At 38.5% G+C, this 20,388-nt stretch overlaps 1 protein-coding gene and 1 non-coding gene across 8 annotated transcripts in view; one reads left to right on the forward strand and one right to left on the reverse strand.

The window, feature by feature from the left end:
- Positions 1-20,388, forward strand: part of LOC105468415 (cullin 4B) — a 49,607-nt gene that overhangs the window by 13,051 nt on the left and 16,168 nt on the right. For 3 of the 7 annotated variants that reach the window (XM_011718556.2, XM_011718554.2, XM_011718555.2), the window contains exons 3-11: positions 1,588-2,130; positions 4,178-4,293; positions 15,171-15,274; positions 15,793-15,862; positions 16,704-16,777; positions 17,576-17,738; positions 18,017-18,106; positions 18,410-18,492; positions 19,179-19,246. In XM_011718556.2, the coding sequence (XP_011716858.2) occupies positions 1,588-2,130; positions 4,178-4,293; positions 15,171-15,274; positions 15,793-15,862; positions 16,704-16,777; positions 17,576-17,738; positions 18,017-18,106; positions 18,410-18,492; positions 19,179-19,246 (1,311 nt within the window). Of the gene's footprint in view, positions 1-742; positions 839-1,587; positions 2,131-2,289; positions 2,435-4,177; positions 4,294-15,170; positions 15,275-15,792; positions 15,863-16,703; positions 16,778-17,575; positions 17,739-18,016; positions 18,107-18,409; positions 18,493-19,178; positions 19,247-20,388 lie in introns of those variants that run through there. The other 4 variants (XM_011718557.2, XM_011718559.3, XM_011718558.3 and 1 more) reach the window with 4 other exon arrangements.
- LOC112424426 (small nucleolar RNA U13) lies at positions 17,801-17,904 on the reverse strand. Its single transcript, XR_003015170.1, has one exon. It is a non-coding gene; the product is annotated as a small nucleolar RNA U13 (small nucleolar RNA).

Consider the following 20,388-nt stretch of genomic DNA (forward strand, 5'->3'; position numbering starts at 1 on the left):
ACAGCGTGTAAGCTGAGATTTGGCAAAAGAAGGAAGTGGGTCTTAGCTTTGGTCTATAAATTACTGAGTTAAGGACTGATAGAGTGGGGGTTAGGACGGTCCTGGGCACAGTGCTCAGTGGGTGAGGGGTTAGTTACCTTTCTATTTCTTCGCCTTAGAATACACCCTTAATTTGGCCAGCCAGCTTAGAAAATGCTCCTGGTAGGAAGATAAAAGGATTTACAGCTACATGAAAGAGAAAGGCATCAAAACTCAGGCCTTATTCAGCCTTGGGTCTGTGGTGCCTTGAGATAAAAGAGAAACAATTTATAGCGGCACCGAATCAAAAAGTCCTTTTCTTACTATCTTAGCTCGTTTTCTTCTCCTTTCCTATCTTAACATCGGGACATTCCTCTCCAGTAACGGGCATAATAGCATGATTATGTTTTCCTCTATTTAGGGTTACTCCCCTAGCCTTGCAACCACTCCTTATTCCTTTATCTCTTTCAAAGTTTCCATTCTCCCGGACCTTTACATTTTATTTCGTCCCTCCCTCTCTCCTCCTCTTCCTCCTCCTCCGTTTTCCCAGCTAGCTCACTCCGCCCCTCGCCGTCACTACCTTCCCTCCCCGAGGCTCCTTCCCGCTCCTCCCCGTTCCTCCCGCCACCCCCCCACCCCCTCGCCTTCAGAAAGCTCCAATCAGGAGCTCCGAAGGTGTCTCGAAGGCCCGCCCCCTCCTCCCATCCACTTTTCTTCCCCCCAATTTCTCCCTCCCCCCTTCCCCCCCCAACTCAAGTCCTGCGGGCCTGGGGGCTTCGGGATCTGGGCGCTATGAAAAGTGTCTGCCCAGTCACTTCCGGTAAGGGCGCTGCGGCGCGGAGCTTCCCGCGGGACCGTTAAGGAGCGAGTGGGAGTCCCCGGTGGGCCAGGGAAGGAAGGCGCTGCCAGGAAGGGGGAGCGCGAAGGAGAGCGGGAGCCGGAGCGAACTAGCGCGAGCGTCTGGGGCACTTTAGCCGCCCCTTCCCAGCCGCCCCCTCACGCGCGAGCTCACCCGCCCCCCGGGCGGCTGCAGCGCTTCCCTCACCCCCAATCCCTGAGGTTGGCACCGCCCCTCCCTCGGTGCCGCGTGACCGGAAATGGCGCCATCTTTAGCCTCTTGTGCTATTGACAATAACAAGCCCTGGTTCTTTCCCCCTCCCCCTTTCCCCCAACCACAGCCTCTCCCCTCCCAGGGAGAGGGAGAAAAGGAGGAGGAGCTGCAGCCTCACAGACTCGCTGAGTCGCTCCTGCAGAAAGGGGGGGAGAGAGATCGAAAAGCAGGGGAGGGGGACGGCACGGCCGTTTACCTGTCTGCCTCCTCATTCGCTCTCCCCCCTCGTTCTGCTCACTCCTGGTGTCAGCCTATCCGCCTTCCCAAACCCTCCCATTCCCCCGGTGTAGCCCCCCCCGCCTTCACTTTCCTTCTCGTCCTCTGTGTTTCTCCTCTCTTCTTTCTTCCCTTCCCCCTCTAGCATTGCCACCTTCTCTCCTACACGCACGCAGGCATATAAACGTAGGTTTTTGATGCTCCTCTGCCTGTTGACCCCGCTATTTTCATGTTTCCAACAGGTTTTTCTTCCCCCAGTCCCTCAGCTGCTGCTGCTGCTCAGGAGGTCAGATCTGCCACTGATGGTAATACCAGCACCACTCCGCCCACCTCTGCCAAGAAGAGAAAGTTAAACAGCAGCAGCAGTAGCAGCAGTAACAGTAGTAACGAGAGAGAAGACTTTGATTCCACCTCTTCCTCCTCTTCCACTCCTCCTTTACAACCCAGGGATTCGGCATCCCCTTCAACCTCGTCCTTCTGCCTGGGGGTTTCAGTGGCTGCTTCCAGCCACGTACCGATACAGAAGAAGCTGCGTTTTGAAGACACCCTGGAGTTTGTAGGGTTTGATGCGAAGATGGCTGAGGAATCCTCCTCCTCCTCCTCCTCATCTTCACCAACTGCTGCAACATCTCAGCAGCAGCAACTTAAAAATAAGAGTATATTAATCTCTTCTGTGGCTTCGGTGCATCATGCAAACGGCCTAGCCAAATCTTCTACCACCGTCTCTAGCTTTGCTAACAGCAAGCCTGGCTCTGCTAAGAAGTTAGTGATCAAGAACTTTAAAGGTAACCAAGGCCAAAATCCATAATCACCTAATAAGGATTTGACACTCGAGGGGTCACGTGCTCTATTTATGTTAATATATTAAACAGTTTGGAGGTGGCCTAATGTTTTATGCATAATCAATGAGGTGGAGGGGAGGTCCTTTTTTGGTGGAGGGTTCATTTTCCGGGGGTGGTTAGGATCCTTGTGCTGAAGCATACACCGGGTGTTTCTGTGCAGTATTTTGAGGTTTTTTTCAGCCTATTGTATTTAATCTGTTATTCCTTATAACACTGACAATCGGTATGATTGATCCGGATTTTACAGGTGAGAAATTTGTATTCTAAAGAGGTTTATTTATTTCAGGTGCATAGCGAGCCTTGGCACTGCTGGGATTTTTATTTTTATGCTTCAGTAGGCCACATTATCCAATGCCTAGAAATGCAGGTAGCAATAGTGATCTTTTTGTGCTCAAATAATATTTATAATTAGATTTACACTGTATTCATGAAACTCATTTGGAAGCAATATTAGAAGAAAAATTTATGTTCTCTGTATTTCTTTCCAAAGGTAGGGTTTGAAAGTGAAAAACATTGTGTATACACAGAAGTAGTAAGTCTGTGTACCACTAGTCTAAAGATAGGAACAATTACTACATCTATTTTTTCCATCACTAAAATGGATTTTAAAGTATCGACTTGCAGCTTTTAGGAAAATTTGTTCAGACCGTGTTTGAGATATGTGAGGAGAGTATTATGAATGCATTGATGCAAATATAAAATAAGCAATTTTTAAAACTGTATTTGAGCTGAATTTTTATCTGTTGAATGTGTTTCTGTTTTTCTGACTGACTTTTCAACACCCTTAACTGCCAGGTAATCAGTGCTACAGTGTTTATTAAATAGGGAAGTAAATGAATGAACTTAAGTAATATTTATGAGATAAGTGCTTTGTGGCTGAATATTAGTATTGAGAAGATGAGGTTCTCTATGCTTGTGTTTTTAACATTGAGTGGAAATCAGGAATGTACTCTTATTTTGTCTCAAGCAGAGGGCTATGGTGTTGTCTATTTTTAACTCTTTCTTTTTTATATCACTACCTTCCCATACCCAGGTTCTCAGTTTATGATTTAATAGTAGAGCTTTCTGAAGTCAATATGAATTGTAATTGACTAACGTGTTCATTATTTCACTTAAAAATATATGTATTTTTATAGCCAAATATTTTTAAATGAGTTATGATCCTGGTTGCATTTTCAAATTGGTTTCAGAGATTTTTTTCTCTCCCTCCTAAGATAAAAGCATATTAAGGCATTTGGATGTTCTAATTAAAACTTTTTTTCCCACACTCATTGCTAGTCAGTGAAGTTTAAAGCCTAGAGTAAGGTGTTTCTTTCTATTCTGAAAATGCAACATGATTTCTGGAGTCATTTGGATGTTTCAATCTTTAAAAATTTCACTCTGCTCATAAATGTAGTTTAAAACTACATGGAGTTAAGATATTTCCATTTCTATAGATGCTGCATAAATTTGGGGGTCAAACAGACCTGGATTAGAATCCCAGCTTTGCCATTGACTAGCTATGATGACCTTGGGCAAGCTTACTAAATGAGTTCCAGCCTCAGTTTCCTCGGTTGTAAAATAGATTCCTCAGGGTATTGTTGGGAAGATTAAGAGGTTTATAAAGTACCTTGCACATAGGCAGTATTTTAAATCTCAGGTTAAAAATTCATGTCGACTTAGGTTTTACACATGATGAAGTAAGATCAGGATTGTTGTTTTTTATGGTCATTCTTGAATTTTTATTTTTTTGAAGCAATACAATCAATAGGAGAAAAACCTCACCTTCAATTTTAATAGGTGAGTCAAAATGACTTAAATAGTATTATGACATTTCAAATTTTATTCTTTATATTAAGCTTAAATACAGTGGTTACTTTAATGATTAGGTGTGATAGTTATAAAGATCATAATTTACCCTAAAAATAGAGTAATGCTGTTGTATTTTATTGATCTTTGGTTACTGTATCTGACATGGTATTCTGATACCAACCTTTTACATATCATCTAGATAAGCCTAAATTACCAGAAAACTACACAGATGAAACCTGGCAAAAACTGAAAGAAGCAGTGGAAGCTATTCAGAATAGTACTTCAATTAAGTACAATTTAGAAGAACTGTACCAGGTATGTATTAATATGCATAACCAGATTTGATTAACATAAATTAAGGTGGGATATATATTGATTTTGCTTTCTGAAATAGGTTCTTAAGTAGACTTTTGGTTCCCTTCTAGTTTTAGTTTCTCAATTAATTGATGAACTCTTTAATTAGACCACGTATTCTCACATAAACTATGGGTACAGTCATACCGGTATAAATTGTGCTTATCTTTGACCCTTCTGATGAGGAATTACAGTTAGGTGTACCTTGGTGTAATAGAAGTTCTACCTATAATGAAATCCTATAGCATGAATCCCAAAGTTGATTTCTGGTGACATGTCGTTCTATTGTGATAATTGTTTCTTAGTTGTGTTACCTACCCATAGGAAAGGCCTCAAGACATGCAGATATTATTCATATCCTTTATTTTACCTCCTTCTTAATAGTAGACTTTGCTATTCCTTTTTCTTGCTCTTTACATTTTTCTAATACCTGGGCTACAAGACGCACCTTAGCCCAGAAATGAGCAGCAGTTTGTTGTCCAGCAGCTTAGTCTGAGGTTCAGATTCTTTACTTAGCAAATGGGTCCTTACACTTAAATATAATGTTAAGGGCAGTTACTAATGGCAATCTCTTGCTACCGAGAAATTTTTCCCTACTGTGTATTTGACACACAACCAATTCAAGAAGTTACTTTCATTAGAGTGTCAGGGATTTGGTGTTAAAAGATACTTCAGGCCGGGCACGGTGGCTCACACCTGTAATCCCAGCACTTTGGGAGACCAAGGCTGGTGGATCACCTGAGGTCAGGAGTTCGAGACCAGCCGACCAACATGGAGAAACCCCGTCTCTACTAAAAATACAAAATTAGCCAGGCGTGGTGGTGCATGCCTGTAATCCCAGCTACCCAGGAGGCTGAGGCAGGAGAATTGCTTGAACCCAGGAGGTAGAGGTTGCGGTGAGCCGAGATTGCGCCATTGCATTCCAGACTGGGCAGCCAGAGCAAAACTCCATCTCAAGAAAGATATTTCGGAGTACTTCAGAGTACAATAGCTTGAATTTTTGTATTAATGAGTACCTTGTAAGAAATTATGTTGGTTCGATTTATCAGTATTTGTATATTTTAGTTGCAGAGCTAGTATGGTGATGGGCAAATCCTGGATTAGGAGTCAGAAGATGGGTTTGGGATCTAGTTTTGACTGCTGTGACCCTTGTAATATTGGGCCAGGTACTAAAGCCCTCTCAGTTTTTTTCCTGTTTTTTTAAGAGATAGGGGTCTTGCTATGTTGCCCAGGCTGGTCTTGAACCCCAGGGCTACAGCAGTCTTCTCACCTCAACCTTCCAAGGTGCTGAGATTACAGGCATGAGCCACCAAACCCAGCCGTCCCTCTCAATTTAAATTTCCTCCTCTCTAAAGTAGAGAAAATAATAATTTGCCCTACCTATCTCACAAGGTTGCTTATAAGAATCAAATAAGATATTTGTGGAAAAAACCTCCAGGCACTATAATCTTACAAATATGATGATATCACGAGTCATGCTTTTTTACAAGCCACAGTATAGCTTCTTCACTTGTAATATGTCAATTGAGATCACCGGTTTCTGTTGCTGTGAAAATTAGTCAGTACACGCAAAATACTCAAATCAGTGCACAACACATAGTAATAATGCCGTGTAACATTATAAACATTGTAATGCTATGTAAATGTCAGCTAATAGTTGTAGTACTAAGCTGTTACTTAAGAATAAGCCCGTTTCATATGGCTTTTTTGGCATATTATATGTGTGTCTCCTAAAATGTACAGCAATAAAAGTCAAAATATGAAACTGACTTGGAAAGGCCTTCAGAGAGCATGTGGTCCAATATTTTTCTTTGTGGTGTCTGTGACAGCCTGCAAAGGGGATTCATCTTGTATTATCTCATATAAGCATTACGAAAACCCTTTCTGGAGTACGTAGGGTAGTAGTTACTATCTCCACTTTTTATTTATATTTATTTATTTATTTATTTTTGAGATGGAGTCTTACTACGTCACTCAGGCTGGAGTGCAGTGGCATGATCTCGGCTCACTGCAGCCTCTACCTCCCGGGCTCAAGTGATCCTCTTGCCTCAGCTTCCCAAGTAGCTGGAATTACAGGCACCTGCCACCACGGCCTGCTAATTTGTATATTTTTAGTAGAGATAGGATTTTACCATATTGGCCAGGCTGATCTCGAACTCCTGACCTCAAGTGATCCACCCGCCTCCACCTCCCAAGGTGCCGGGATTACAGGTGTGAGCCACCGCGCCCGGCCTATCCCCAGTTTATTGATGAAGAGACTGAGTCTCAGAGAAGTTGAATAACCTGCCCAGAGTCACATATTGGCAGAGTCACATATTGGCAGAGCAGGGGCAACTCAAACTGAGATGCTGGATTTCTAGTTCGTTGCACTTTTACTCCTGTACTACCTCACTAATATACCCTGGTACTTTGAATACCACTGTAGTGCGGTGTTTGAAGCAATTAAATTGTTTTACTTTAGGGAAAAAGCTCTTTATCATTGAAGTAGTATTTTTATCTGTGCATGCATAAGTGGTGTTTATTTGGATAGTATATGGTGTTTATTTGGATATGCTGGTATACAGCATATTTAATTTCAATAATGTGTTATTTTATATATTCCATATTTATAACAAATGTTTATTGTAGTTGTTAATGAACCCTATTTACTTTACCTTAAATATTTTTCCAGAGCTTTTGCTTTGAAAATATTTTTCCTGATATATTGATTCTGTTAAATCTTTTCGTTTCAAGAGCATAGAGCTTGCATCTTTTGTTTTTGTTTTCTTGTACTTTGTTTTACATGCTGTTGTTCAGTTGCATTTCTTTTAGCCTAGTCACAAGTCTTATAACTTCACTGTTTGCATTTTTCATAATACCTTACTGCTTTTGCTATAATGAATTCAGAAGCATTGGTTTTTAGCTCTTTTACTGTTTTTGACCTTAATTTTATAAATGTTCCTTTGGATTGTTCTCAGAAAGATTATTTTGAGATGTTCAAGTTCAAAAAGGAGGATAAAGGAGGTAAAGCTATTTCATATAATCTGGACTTCAGGTGCTTGTTTGATTTTAACTCATTGAAACGTAATTAGAAGTACTCTGTCAGTCTACCTGAGTGGGAAATAAAAAAATAAGAAAAAGTACTCTTCTCTTCTAAAATCGAAATAATGTGGAAATATGTAGTTATACAAAAGTTCTCCAAACCCGTGTCCTACTCTCTTTCTCTGAAGTAAACACTTACTGGCATATATCTACTTAGAACTTACTTCTGCAAGAAAAAACATTTTGCTTTAAATCTTTAAGTATGGAAGTCCCTAGTGTGGGTTGCATGTACTGCCTACTAAGTTTTTAATTTCTATAAAAGAACATGCTGTTCTAAGTACACTTGCAGTAAGCAAACATTGTCTTTTTAAAGTAATTTTAAATTAGAATTGGACCTGAGTTTTAAAATTATCTTTCCTTGACAACCTTGAGATCCTGTGGGTGTGAGGCAGTGATTATATGTTTTCATTTGACTGTTCTGTTTGTTTGCGGGCTTGTTTTTGATTGACTACAAGTAAGACTGATTAAATGCACTGACTTTTGAGCTGTTCAGCCTGCCTTAGGTTACAAATCTGTCACTTGTCATATAACTTTGGGCGAGTTACTTCTCTAAGTCTTGGTTTCCTCATTTATAAGATGGTGAGACTAATGGCTACTTATATGGCAAGGTTTTTTAGACGTAAATGAAATATCGCAAAAAAGTAATTATCACAGTCCCGGCTATGCATTGGTATGTGTCATCAGTGCTAGTAAATATTTGAGTCTTTAGAAAAGAAATCTTTATTTTAAAATTACATTTTATTTTAGAGCTCTGAAGCCACATGATTTTAAATTCTAAATCTACACTAGGCCAGAGCAGCTGGCTGATAAATAGATTACATTCCAAATGTGCTTCAGTAGACACCATTAGCGAAATTGAAAAACATAATAGAAAAAGACAGGAACTCTCTAGGAACAGTGTCCCTCTACACTTACAAAGAATGTGTCCTGTTTTCACATGTGGTATCGTACAGTTGGAATTTTGGTTTTGGTGAGTTTTTTACTATTAATAAGTAATATTTTAAATAGGATTATTTTTATAATCCTATTATGAGCTCATGTTCTCAACTTTTGTGTGAGTAGTCGCAGTGTTTTGTTTTGTTTTGTTTTAAATAGAGATATGGGGGTCTTGCTATGTTGCCTAGGCTGTTCTCGAACTCCTGGCCTCAAGCAGTCATCCTGCTTTGGCCTCCCAAAGTGCCGGGCTTACAGGCATGAGCCACCATGCCTGGCCTAGTACAGTGTTTAAGATCAGCTACCTTTTTTGGAGATGCTGGAAGTTTGTACAGGAGTGTATAACATTTATCTTTCCTATAAATCTCTAGCTATTTTTAAAGTCAAGCCTAGTTCATACTTCAATTCTGATGAAAATAATTTTATTTATTATTAATGGGAACTGTAGTTATCTGTTTGTGAAATAAACCTTAAATGATGAACCTTTATTAATGATTCACTTATAGAGTAAATGACCACAGGACTAGAATCAAATAGTATAGATTATCCATTGTAAAATCTGGTTGCTTAAGCAGTCAGTGATTATAAGAAAGCAGTTAGATTCTTAGCATTGTTGATGACTAGCAGTTGGATTCTATGTAACTTTTGTCACCCTGTTGGTGTCTTAAAGCTTACTCTATTATGCATTATGTATTTCTCTTTTTACTGAATCGTTAATCAGTACTATTGTTGCTGTTTTTTAAAATGTACAACTAAAATTCTACTCTTTAAGTTATTTTGAAATATACAGTAGATTATTAAATACTAAAAAATTTTAAAATGTGCACTTATAAATTCTTTGTCCTTGATAATTTTTCAGTCTTATTTAAGCCCTGTTTACTGGAAGTAAAAAGAAAAGGAGTTTAAGTTTCATTGTATAGTTGGTTTCCTTTAAACAGATTCTTAGTTTTTGAATATTTAGAGTATCTTAGCCATTTTTATTTGACATAAAAAGAGAGATAATGTAGATCCTATTGCTATATCAGTTGTTGAATTTTTGTTATGTACTTTAATTACTATCTGTAAACATAGCTTGAAAAATAAGACTCCACTCCTTAGACCAGTGACCAGAGTTCAACACCCTGGCGGAAATTCATTATCTTTTTTATTGTCTGTTGTTCAGTAAATATTTGCATATGTCATTTGCTACATGTTTATATATATTTTTGGAGTGTGTTTTTTTTCAGACACTTTTTTTTTAGCTCATCCTTGTGAAGAAAGACACATTTTTTTATGTATCCTGTGGATTTTGGAGGGGAAGGGCTGGGATTTGGAAGAATGAGGGTTAGAAGCTTGCTAGAATGTCTGTATTTTATACCTAAGTACCTTCAAAGGATTTAAGGCGGCATATTTACTGGTAATTAGTGGGAGCTTAAGTAAAAAGATAGTTTTATTAAAAAGACTTGTAAGGCTGGGTGCGGTGGCTCGCGCCTGAAATCCCAACACTTTGGGAGGCCAAGGTGGGCGGATCAACTGAGGTCAGGAGTTCAAGACCAGCCTGGCCAATATGGTGAAACCCAGTCTCTACCAAAAATACAAAATTCAGCCGGGTGTGGTGGCACGTGCCTGCAATCTGAGCTACTGGGGAGGTTAAGGCACAAGAATCACTTGAACCCAGGAGGCAGAGGTTGCAGTGAGCCGAGATCTCACCATTGCAATGCAGCCCAGGTGACAGAGCGAGTCAGGTTTCAAAAAAAAAAAAAAAAAAAAAAAAAAAAACCTTGTAAAGTTATCTAGAATCTGTTTATTACAAATAGTTGTTACTTCTAGAGATTCCCAGTGTTTTATTAGTGTAAATAATAAATACGTAATGCATAATATGTAAAAATATTTAAATACATAATATTTAAATAATAAATACATAATGCATAATATGTAAAAATACATAAATAATAAATACATAATATTTAAAATAATATATTTCTAAAAGTACATTTCAAAGATCTAGAGTAAAATAGAGCTTATCTCAAACACCTCCTTATTCCTGTTACCATCCCAGCATGTAATAGGATGAAGAGTACTTAGTAAACAGTCATTCCTTTTTCAATCCATGACTGCTTACTGTGTCCAAAACTGGACTGATACCTTGGGGTTATGGAAAGCACTTAGTACTAGCAAGAGAGCATAAGTACCTACCCTAAGGTACTTATGTTCTAATGGGTTCATGAAATTAGATTGTTTGTGACCAGCATTTTTTAAAAAGAAATGAAATAGCAAATATCAGAATGCGTCACATAGAGTAATGATGTGTAGGTTTGTGAAGATTTTAGTTACATAAATTTATGTATGATAGATTGTGACATTAGATTTCCTACTGTGGCTTTGGGTCAAAACGTTTTGGAAGCCACCATTTTAGAGACACCACTCCAAATCTTGCCCAAAAGTGAGAAAAGTGGAGTACTTGGATCAAAGGGTGTGAAAGGTTATAATCAGGGTTGGCCAAGGTGGCTCATGCATGTAATCCAGCACTTTGGGAGGATGAGGTGGGCAGTTCACTTGAAGTCAGGAGTTCGAGACTAGCCTGGCCAACATGGTGAAATCCCAGCTCTACTAAAAATACAAAAAAACCTGGCTGAGTGTGGCAGCGCATGCCTGTAATCCCAGCTACTTGGGAGGCTGAAGTAGGAGAACCACTTGAACCCGGGAGGCAGAGGTTGCAGTGACCCAAGATTGCACTTCAACCTGGGCAACAGAGCAAGACTCCATCTAAAAAAAAGTTATAATCAGACATGAGATGAAAATGGTAAGATTGGCCTTGAACGCCATGCTAAAAAGTGTGGTGGTGGGGAAGTTAGAAAGGCTTTTATTGGGGAAGGCAAGTATTTAAGTTTTTTGAATACCTAATATATTTCTCTGGTTCAAAGCCCCAAAAGTATTGCAGAGCATGTAGTGAAAAGTCTCGCTTTCACCCCATCCTCCAGTCCCCCAGTTAGTTAGTTCTCTTTGTGACAGATATTATTAGTTTTTTTGGTATCTTTCCAGAGATGTTTTATATACGTAAAAAGGCTGTGTATGTTTTTATTTTGTCCCTTTTTTACATAAATGATAGCAGACCATGTACCACATAGTTCTGTTTTTTTGTTTGTTTGTTTATACCTATTATGGGATTGCTCCATCACAGTACAGGAAATGCTTGATGGAAGGTTGTTGAGGAAGGAAAATGACTAGATCTGGTCTATAGGTTAAGCAGTCAAGGCTAAATTAGAAAAACAGAATGTTGCCTTCGAACTTGACCTCAAAACTCACCTTAGATGCTCCTGCCTTTCTTGCCTTAAAATTCTTAAACCACCCTCCAGCTAAACACAGGTGAGACTGTGTACTGTAAAGCCCAGCTTAATTTTCGATTTCTCACTATTTCCACTAACTTTTTATCTGTTTCCCTGTAGGTCTTTGGGACTCTGTCCCTTTACCTCTTCCCAGGAAGGCTTTTCTGACTTGCCCTCCCTTAAATGCTGGGTTAGGGGGCCTCATCTCTCTGCTTATCCTCATCATAGCATCTAGCACACTCAATTGTAATTACATGTTTTCTGGCAATTTTTCTCATACTAGAAGCCCTTTCTATATACAGGACACATTGCTAGAGTTTTTTTGAATACTTAATGTATTCACTTGGTTCAAAGCTCAAAAAGTATTAAAGAAACTTATAGATAGATGACCACACAATGTCTTTCTGTCATTAAGGAGTCAGAGAGACAAGATATACACATAAAAAGATAAGTAGTTTTGTGTAAGAAGTATCCAGTGGTTGGGAGATGCATAGTGTTGACTCAGTGACTAAGTGAGTGTGGTATGATGGGTGCGAGTGCCATGTGAGTCACTGGTAGCTGAGTCAATTAAGAAGAACTTATTGGAAGAAGTGGGACCTAATTGAGTAGTAAGGGAATGTGGTATCTTGTGTGAGAAGATAAGTAGATGTGCCGAGAACTGTTTTATGTGAGAAGGGAACATAGCAGAAGGAAATGGGATAAATAGGACTTAGAGAAGTACTGGAAGTGGGCGATGTGGAAAGATGAAGTACGCACTAAGTCCTATGACGGAATCTAAGCAGAGAGATAAGAAATGCTGAGAAAACAGTCATTCATTCAAAAGGAACGGTGAGATGCAATGAGAGGAATACTAAAGGTGAAAAGGGGACAGTCCACAAAGGACCTGTGTGAACAGAGAGGCACATGAAATAAACATAAATTCCCTTAAGCATCTGTGGCCTAGCCTCAGGTCACATGAAAAGTGGGCAGGCCAGCAGGGTCTCAGCTTTCTTATTCCTCCATAGCTGCTCAATCTAATTGACCTGCTGTTTCCTGATGAGGTGTGGTGACTTGTCTCTTGTAGTGTAAGAGGTTTCCTTTAAGTTCTCTTCTCTTGTCTTCTCTTCCCTTCCCTTCTCTTCCCTCCCCTCTCCTCCCCTCCCCTCCCCTCCCCTCCCCTCCCTTCCCCTCCCCTCCCCTCCCTTCCCTTCCCTTCCCTTCCCTTCCCTTCCCTTCCCTTTTTGAGACAGAGTCTCGCACTGTCACCTGGGCTGGAATTCAATGGCATGATCTCGGCTCACTGCAACCTCCATCTCCCGGGTTCATGTGATTCTCCTGCCTCATCCTCCCGAGTAGCTGGTGCACACCACCACACCCGGCTAATTTTTGTATTTTTAGTAGAGTTGGGGTATCACTATGTTGGTCAGACTGGGTCTTGAACTCCTGACCTCATGATCTGCCTCCCTCAGCCTCCCAAAGTGCTGGGATTACAGGCATGAGCCACCACGCTCTGCCAAACTTTCTTTTCATTTGCTAATTTATTTACTGGACCTGCATATTGGGAATGTGACTTCTAACTACGTATTTTTAAAATTCCACTCCAACCCACAGAACTTGGATGCCCCCCTAGAGTCCATTTTAATGGAATTTTTTTTCTTCTGTTGCGGTGAGAAAGGAATCTTGGTGTTATATTTAAGTCATTACCACTCAGAATTATAGATTATATCAGAGTTTTCCCAAAGAGTTTTACCATGCCCGTTGTTTTACATTTGAAAGTCTTTTATATACGCGTAACAGGAAACTTACTGAAATCTGAAGGTCATCCTTCTGGAATCTGAGTATAAAAGAAGACCAGTTATTACAGTGAAGTAAAAATGCCATCATTTCTTTTGTAATTGGTGTTAATTCAGTTGTACAAATTTTATTTATTTTATTTTTTATTCCTTTTTGAGATGGAGTCTCTCTCTGTCGCCCAGGCTGGAGTGCAGTGGTGCGATCTCGGCTCACTGCACCCTCCACCTCCTGGGTTCAAGCGATTCTCCTGCCTCAGCCTCCTGAGTAGCTGGGATTACAGGCGTGCGCCACCATGCCCGGCTAATTTTTGTATTTTTAGCGGAGATGGGGTTTCACTATGTTGGCCAGGCTGATTTTGAACTCCTGACCTCAAGTGATCCGCCCGCCTCAGCCCCCCAAACTGCTGGGGTTACAGGCGTGAGCCATTGCGCCTGGCCACAAATTTTAAAATCTATATTTAACTATTATTAAGCTAAAATGTTGGAGAAAATTCCTTGGTATTATATCATACTCTACTGCTAGCAATAATTTCTGCTTTGTTCTGTTCAGGAGAACCCAAGAACGTTTAAGTAAATTTTAGTTCAATTGTAGTAGGACTGCCTGACCCATCTGATACATAAACAATAGGTGAAATTCTTTTTTAAACCCAAAATGAAGCTCTGCTTGTGAAAATGATTAACATTTTAAACAACAAGACAGCTTTTTTATTTTTGAGACAAGGTCTCACTTTGTCCCCAGGCTAGAGTGCGGTAGCATAATCATGGTTCACTGCAACCTTGAACTCCTGGGCTCAAGTGATCCTCCTGCCTCAGCCTCCTGAATAGCCGGGACTACAGGTGCACACCACTGGGCCCAGCTAATTTTTAAATTTTTTGTAGAGATGGGGTCTTGCTTTGTTTCTGTATTAGTCAGGGTTTTCTTAGGGGGACAGAACTACAGAACTAGTAGGAGATATATAAAGGGGAGTTTATTAAGTGTTAACTTACATGATCACAGGGTCCCACAATAGGCTGTCTGCAAGCTGAGGAGTAAGGAGAGCCAGTTTGATTCCCAGAACTGAAGAACTTGGAGTCCGATGTTTGAGGGCAAGAAGCGTCCAGCACGAGAGAAAGATGTAGGCTGGGAGGCTAGGCCCTTCTCTCCTTTTCACGTTTTTTGGCCTCTATGTTCACTAGAAGCTGATTAGATTGTGCCCACCAGGTTAAGGGTGGATCTGCCTTCCCTAGCCTACTGACTCAAATGTTAATCTCTTTTGGCAACACCCTCACAGACACACCCGGGATCAATACTTTGTATCCTTCAATCCAATCAAGTTAACACTCAGTATTAACCATCATAGTTGCCTAGGCTGTTCTTGAAGTCCTGGCATCAAGCAGTCCTCTCACCTTGGCCCCCCAAATGTTGGGATTACAGGCATGAACCACTGCACCCAGCCCAAGTAGGATTTTCTTTGAGTGGCATGTTGGCACTCAAAAAGCTTCAGATTTTTGAGCGTTTTGGGTTTCAGATTTTTAGATTAAAGATGCTCAACCTGTAATTTGTTCTTTTCTGATACAGTGCATTGGTTATGAGAAAGTTTGCCACCCACGTTGATATATTTTGTTGTTTTACCTTGTGTCTTAAGCGGATGAATAACCCTTTTTAATAAGCTGGTGTGGTAGAAATATCAAATTAATAAGAATCTGATGTAAATAGTTGAGAAATCCTTCATCCTCTCCTTAAGAAAGTATGTGTTTAACCTTGCAGGCTGTAGAAAATCTCTGTTCTTACAAGATTTCTGCAAACTTGTACAAACAGCTGAGACAGATCTGTGAAGATCACATCAAAGCACAGATTCATCAATTCAGAGAATATCCTTTTTAAAACAAAAAATCGTAAATAGTTTTGTCTTCCTTTCTGTCCCCTACCCCTCACTGTTTAACCCAGCTTGAAGTAGAATGCCTGTATTTTGTAGATTTGTCATTTTTTTGTGCCTTGTGTTTCTCAAGAAAAAAATACATTTTGACTTTCCAGCCTTAATTACATGTGGTATTCATGTAAATAAGATGTCCTTACGTCTTTACCCTTTTTGCCCTAACAGATTTCCACTTGAGGAAAAATAATCTCCTAAGGGAAATCGTAAACTGAAAACATGATGTTCAGTTCTGTCTAAGACTTGTTTTTAAAGGTGTTTTAACTATGTTTTTCTTTTTTTTTTTTTTTTTTTTTTTTTTTACAAATTAGGAAATAGCACTTTGGTGCATAATCAAGTGCCATTTAGTTTCATTTAGTATACAAAGTATTCATATTTAAGACTAATGTGCTGTCTGTCACATGGCACATATGACTTGTACCAAATGCCTTAAAATATCCTTAACATATGTTTCAGGGATTCATTGGATAGTGTTCTCTTTTTAAAGAAGATTGATAGATGCTGGCAAAACCATTGCAGACAAATGGTAAGCTGGAAAAAGTATTGTATTACAGCTAAACATTGTATTAATAGTTAAAAACATTTCTTCAAATACAGGAATGTTAGTTTTTAAAACTTAGCAATAGGGAGATTGCTTCAATATCTGTTCCTTTTCTGAATTGGAAACGAGTTTTGGTTGAGTTTTCTATTTTAAAACCACAGGTTACAGGTAAACCTGCATTTCAGAATGACTTGTACCTTAGGTTCATCTTTATTTTTGTCACACTTACCAAAAATGTATTTATCTCATTCATTAAAAAGCTACATTTTGTCTGTCACTCTTATTTTTTTTCTCTTGATGGTTATCCTGTCCACTATTTGATTACCTGTGAAGGTGCCTGATGGTCCTGTGTTTTATTCAGATGACAACCTTTTCCATTTTTCTTAATCTGGTTTATACCTTATATTCTACAGATTAAAATCTTAAAATCCATCACCCCCCACCCCAGCCCCACCCTCTGCCAAAATAAACCCTCACATATGCAGTGTAAGGCAGCTTCATTACCTAGCACTGTGTCTCAGGAAGAATTATATGAGTGTCCGCTTGATTCCCTGTTATTATTTTCAGTTATTTCTCAAGTAGTAAGGAAGTCAGAGGGCCATTTTAAGTGTCTTTTCTAGAAAACACAACAAGGATTAAGACTGTTGAATAATAAAAATGATATGGGCATATTCTTAGATAGATGTGTTTATCTGCATGTTTGATCCTAGTAATCTAATATATATACAGACGAACCCTTCAGTTTTATTCTTATTGAAAGCAAATATTTCAGCTTCACAACATACAAAACTTGTTTGATTTCTTTTTTTTTTTTTTTCATTGGCAGATCATGATCAGGAGCATTTTTTTGTTTCTGGATAGAACTTACGTTCTTCAGAATTCAATGCTACCCTCCATTTGGTAAGGATGCCAGAAAAACATGAAAAGATTGTTCCAAATCATACTCAAATCTTAATTACACTAATGAAAGAGTATAAGCTATACTGTGAATATTCTAAAAATTCACATTTGGCTTCTAGACTTTCCTTTGTAACGGTTTTATCTTCCTAATAATATGTTGCCTATGCTAATATTGAAGATAGCTAACATTCCCTGGGCATATATTAATTTATGAAGAAGTTTTTTGTTAGCCAAGAGGACTAAAGTTTGCTCTGGAATGTCTATGATTGTGATTCATTTTGCTGCTGATCATCAAGAGTTCACTCATTTAACATTATGGAAAAGTATGTGTACACGAAAATAGAATAGTATCATGAACTTTTCCCCCTATCATGTACCTATCATCTGCCTACAGCAGTGATCAGAATTCACTGATTCTTGAGTATTGAAACCAGTTAATAAATAACCAAATAAGCTTCAATACCAGTACAGTGAAAACTGTTTTATATCTTTGAACTAATTTTGTCTCTTGATTTGAGCAAGGAAGAAATCCACAAAAAGAAATAATACAACAAAACTTAGTTATGGAGGAAAATAGGAATTTAGCTTCAATTCTCAGTAAAGACAAAATGAGTTTCCTATGTGCTTTAATCTAATAATGTTATTCAGAATTAAATGTGTGGATTTTATTATTTGACAATTGCTGCTTCAAAGCCCTGGAGCCCTAATTAGCATGGGAACATGTGGTAAGAAGTAAAGCAAACCTCTTCAGAAGTGGTATTGTCAATTAATTTAGGTTATATGTGTTTTTTATTTTAGGGACATGGGACTGGAGTTATTTAGGGCTCATATTATAAGTGATCAGAAAGTCCAGAATAAGACAATTGATGGCATTCTTCTCTTGATTGAGAGGGAAAGGAATGGTGAAGCAGTTGATAGAAGTTTACTTCGAAGCCTTTTAAGCATGCTGTCTGATTTGCAAGTAAGTTAACTACTACACATACTATACAGAGCTGATTGCTTTTCCTAGTTTTTTTTTCCCGATGTCAGACAGGTGATGTGCTGATGTCATAACAATGTCTGAAGGAAGCACATCTCATACATGAGCATAAAAACCCAATCATCATGCTTCTAAACTACAAAAGGATCCTAGCTTGATGTTTAAAAACCAAATTCATAATGCTGTTTACATAGACATAGAGAATATTTAGTAAATATTTACTAAATAAATGATCTCCTTCATTTTGTTGCCCCTCCCAGATTTATCAAGATTCTTTTGAACAACGATTTTTGGAAGAAACTAACCGGCTCTATGCAGCTGAAGGCCAAAAATTAATGCAAGAAAGAGAGGTATTTAAAAATCATGACTAATACATTCTCACTGTCTCTCACAATAGACCTTACTTTGTAGAATATAAGCTTCCCTTTGCATTTATCTTCCCAACACTGTGATGCTCTTCTCTCACTTAGGTGCTCCTTTCTTTTCTCTCTTCTTAAAGGCCAGAATTCTGGATCATAAACTCTACCTATAATTTTTACATATGATTCTACCCTGTCACATTTGACAGGGCCGCTTCCAGGATCTTTTGGACTTGACATTTTCTGAGTGATTTATGGGGAGGAAAACAATAATATAAAAAACTATCTTTGTAGGTTCCTGAATATCTACATCATGTTAACAAACGTCTTGAAGAAGAAGCAGACAGACTTATTACTTACTTAGATCAGACCACCCAGTAAGTATTACATGCTGAATTTAATAGTCTTAAACTGTCGTTAAATCACTTGCAGCACTTTAGCCATCCTAAACATGTTAGTAACTGTTTTCAGGTGTGATTTGAAGTGTTAACAGTTGTTTTCATAATATAAACTTGAAGTTATTCTTTTTCCCTAATTAATTAGTTTTCATCCAAGGATTCGATTAGGGGTGGGTGGGGGTGTGTGTGGGGGTGTGTGTGTGTGTGTTTAGAATGTAATTTAGAAATAATATTAGAGGCTGATGTGATCTTTAAACTCTTCAGGCCAATTAAAATTCAGTGGATCCCCCCATTTTTGTGCTTTCCTAAGTGTTAATATTGTCAGTCGGGGGGCTTCTGTATGTAGTATTTCTTTACCTTCCTAATAAAAGTAGCACAACTTGGAAAAAACCAACTACAACAAGGTCTTGGAGATATTTATTTCATGATGTAAACCAAATTCTAAAATATGCAGTGGTTTTTAAAAATTTTTGCCTGTCAATTCCTTTATGTTTTTTTCTTTTAGGTGTAAAGTATAGTAACTCTGAGCACCAATAAATTTATACATAGGATAGGAATCTTGAAATTAACATAAAATGAGCTATTTGATTCCCCCCCCCCTTCAGGAGAGGCTTTACATTTTCTGGAAGTCAAACATCAATAATGCTAACTTTTTTTCCTCGTAGGAAGTCATTAATTGCTACTGTAGAAAAACAACTTCTAGGTGAACACTTAACAGCAATTCTTCAGAAAGGTAATTGGCAATTTGTAAATAAGAGATTGCTTTTTAAATGGTAGTGGCAAACTAGTAGGGAATTTTTAAAGATGTTGCCCTTTTAAAAGTTTGACAGCATGTGGCTGCATTTCTGAGGATGGACACAATCCTTATTAATCACAGTAAACTTCCTGAAGGTGCCAGTTTTCTTATCTGAAAATACAGGAACTAGAAGAGAGGGATCCACAAATACCAATAAAAAAACAGTGGTTGATATGTGCCTGTAGTATCAACTACTTGGGAGGCTGAGGCAGGAGGATTGCTTCAGCCCAGGAGTTTGAGGTCAGCCTGGGCAACATAGTGAGACTCTCGTCTCTTTAAATAAAAGAAAAGAAAAAAAGTGGGAAATTCTTGACTTAATATGTTAGCTTTCAGTAAGGAAAGGTATTCCTTTTTACACTAAAGTGGTGAGGGTTTTTTGTTATTGTTAATGGCATGTCAAACCAAGCACTTCTAATCCAAAGTGAATTTGGAGTATACCCTGCATTTTACTTTGAGAATGCCACAAATAGGTAAAAACTTTACCTTTCTCTTCAACAATATTTTCTTTGGTATAAAAATTTATATATTTAGAAATTTAAGGCAGTTATGCTGTTATTTCATCCTGAAAATCAAATATTTATTAGAGCCTCATTTAAATTTGACTTAATTTATGCATGGCTTTTGATATATCACAGGCCATATCTAATATTCTGAAATATAACTATGTACATAATATGGCTACTACATATATGAGGTATTTATAATGTATATTTATGTAAACCAGTTTTTATAAGTTTGTTTTTGCCTCTATCATGCTGAATGGCACAAACCATTATGGAGTTAACCATTTTTCTTTTTCTTTTTAATTTTTTTAACTTTTTGTATTAAAATAGACAGGTGGGGGGAGGTCTTACTATTGTGCCCAGGCTGGTCTTGACCTCCTGGGCTCAATCGATCCTCCTGCCTTGGCTTCCCAAAGTGCTGGGATTACAGGTATGAGCCACCATGCCTGGCCTGTTTTTATTTTTATAGTGACTAAAGTCTCTATATTTAGTTTTTACCCAGAAAGATGATTGGGTTTAATTCAAAGGAAATCTTAGAACTCACATACAGACTAGTCATAGTTCAAACCAGTATCA

The sequence above is a fragment of the Macaca nemestrina genome, chromosome X (genome assembly GCF_043159975.1).
Source record: "Macaca nemestrina isolate mMacNem1 chromosome X, mMacNem.hap1, whole genome shotgun sequence".
NCBI classification, from domain to species: domain Eukaryota; kingdom Metazoa; phylum Chordata; class Mammalia; order Primates; family Cercopithecidae; genus Macaca; species Macaca nemestrina.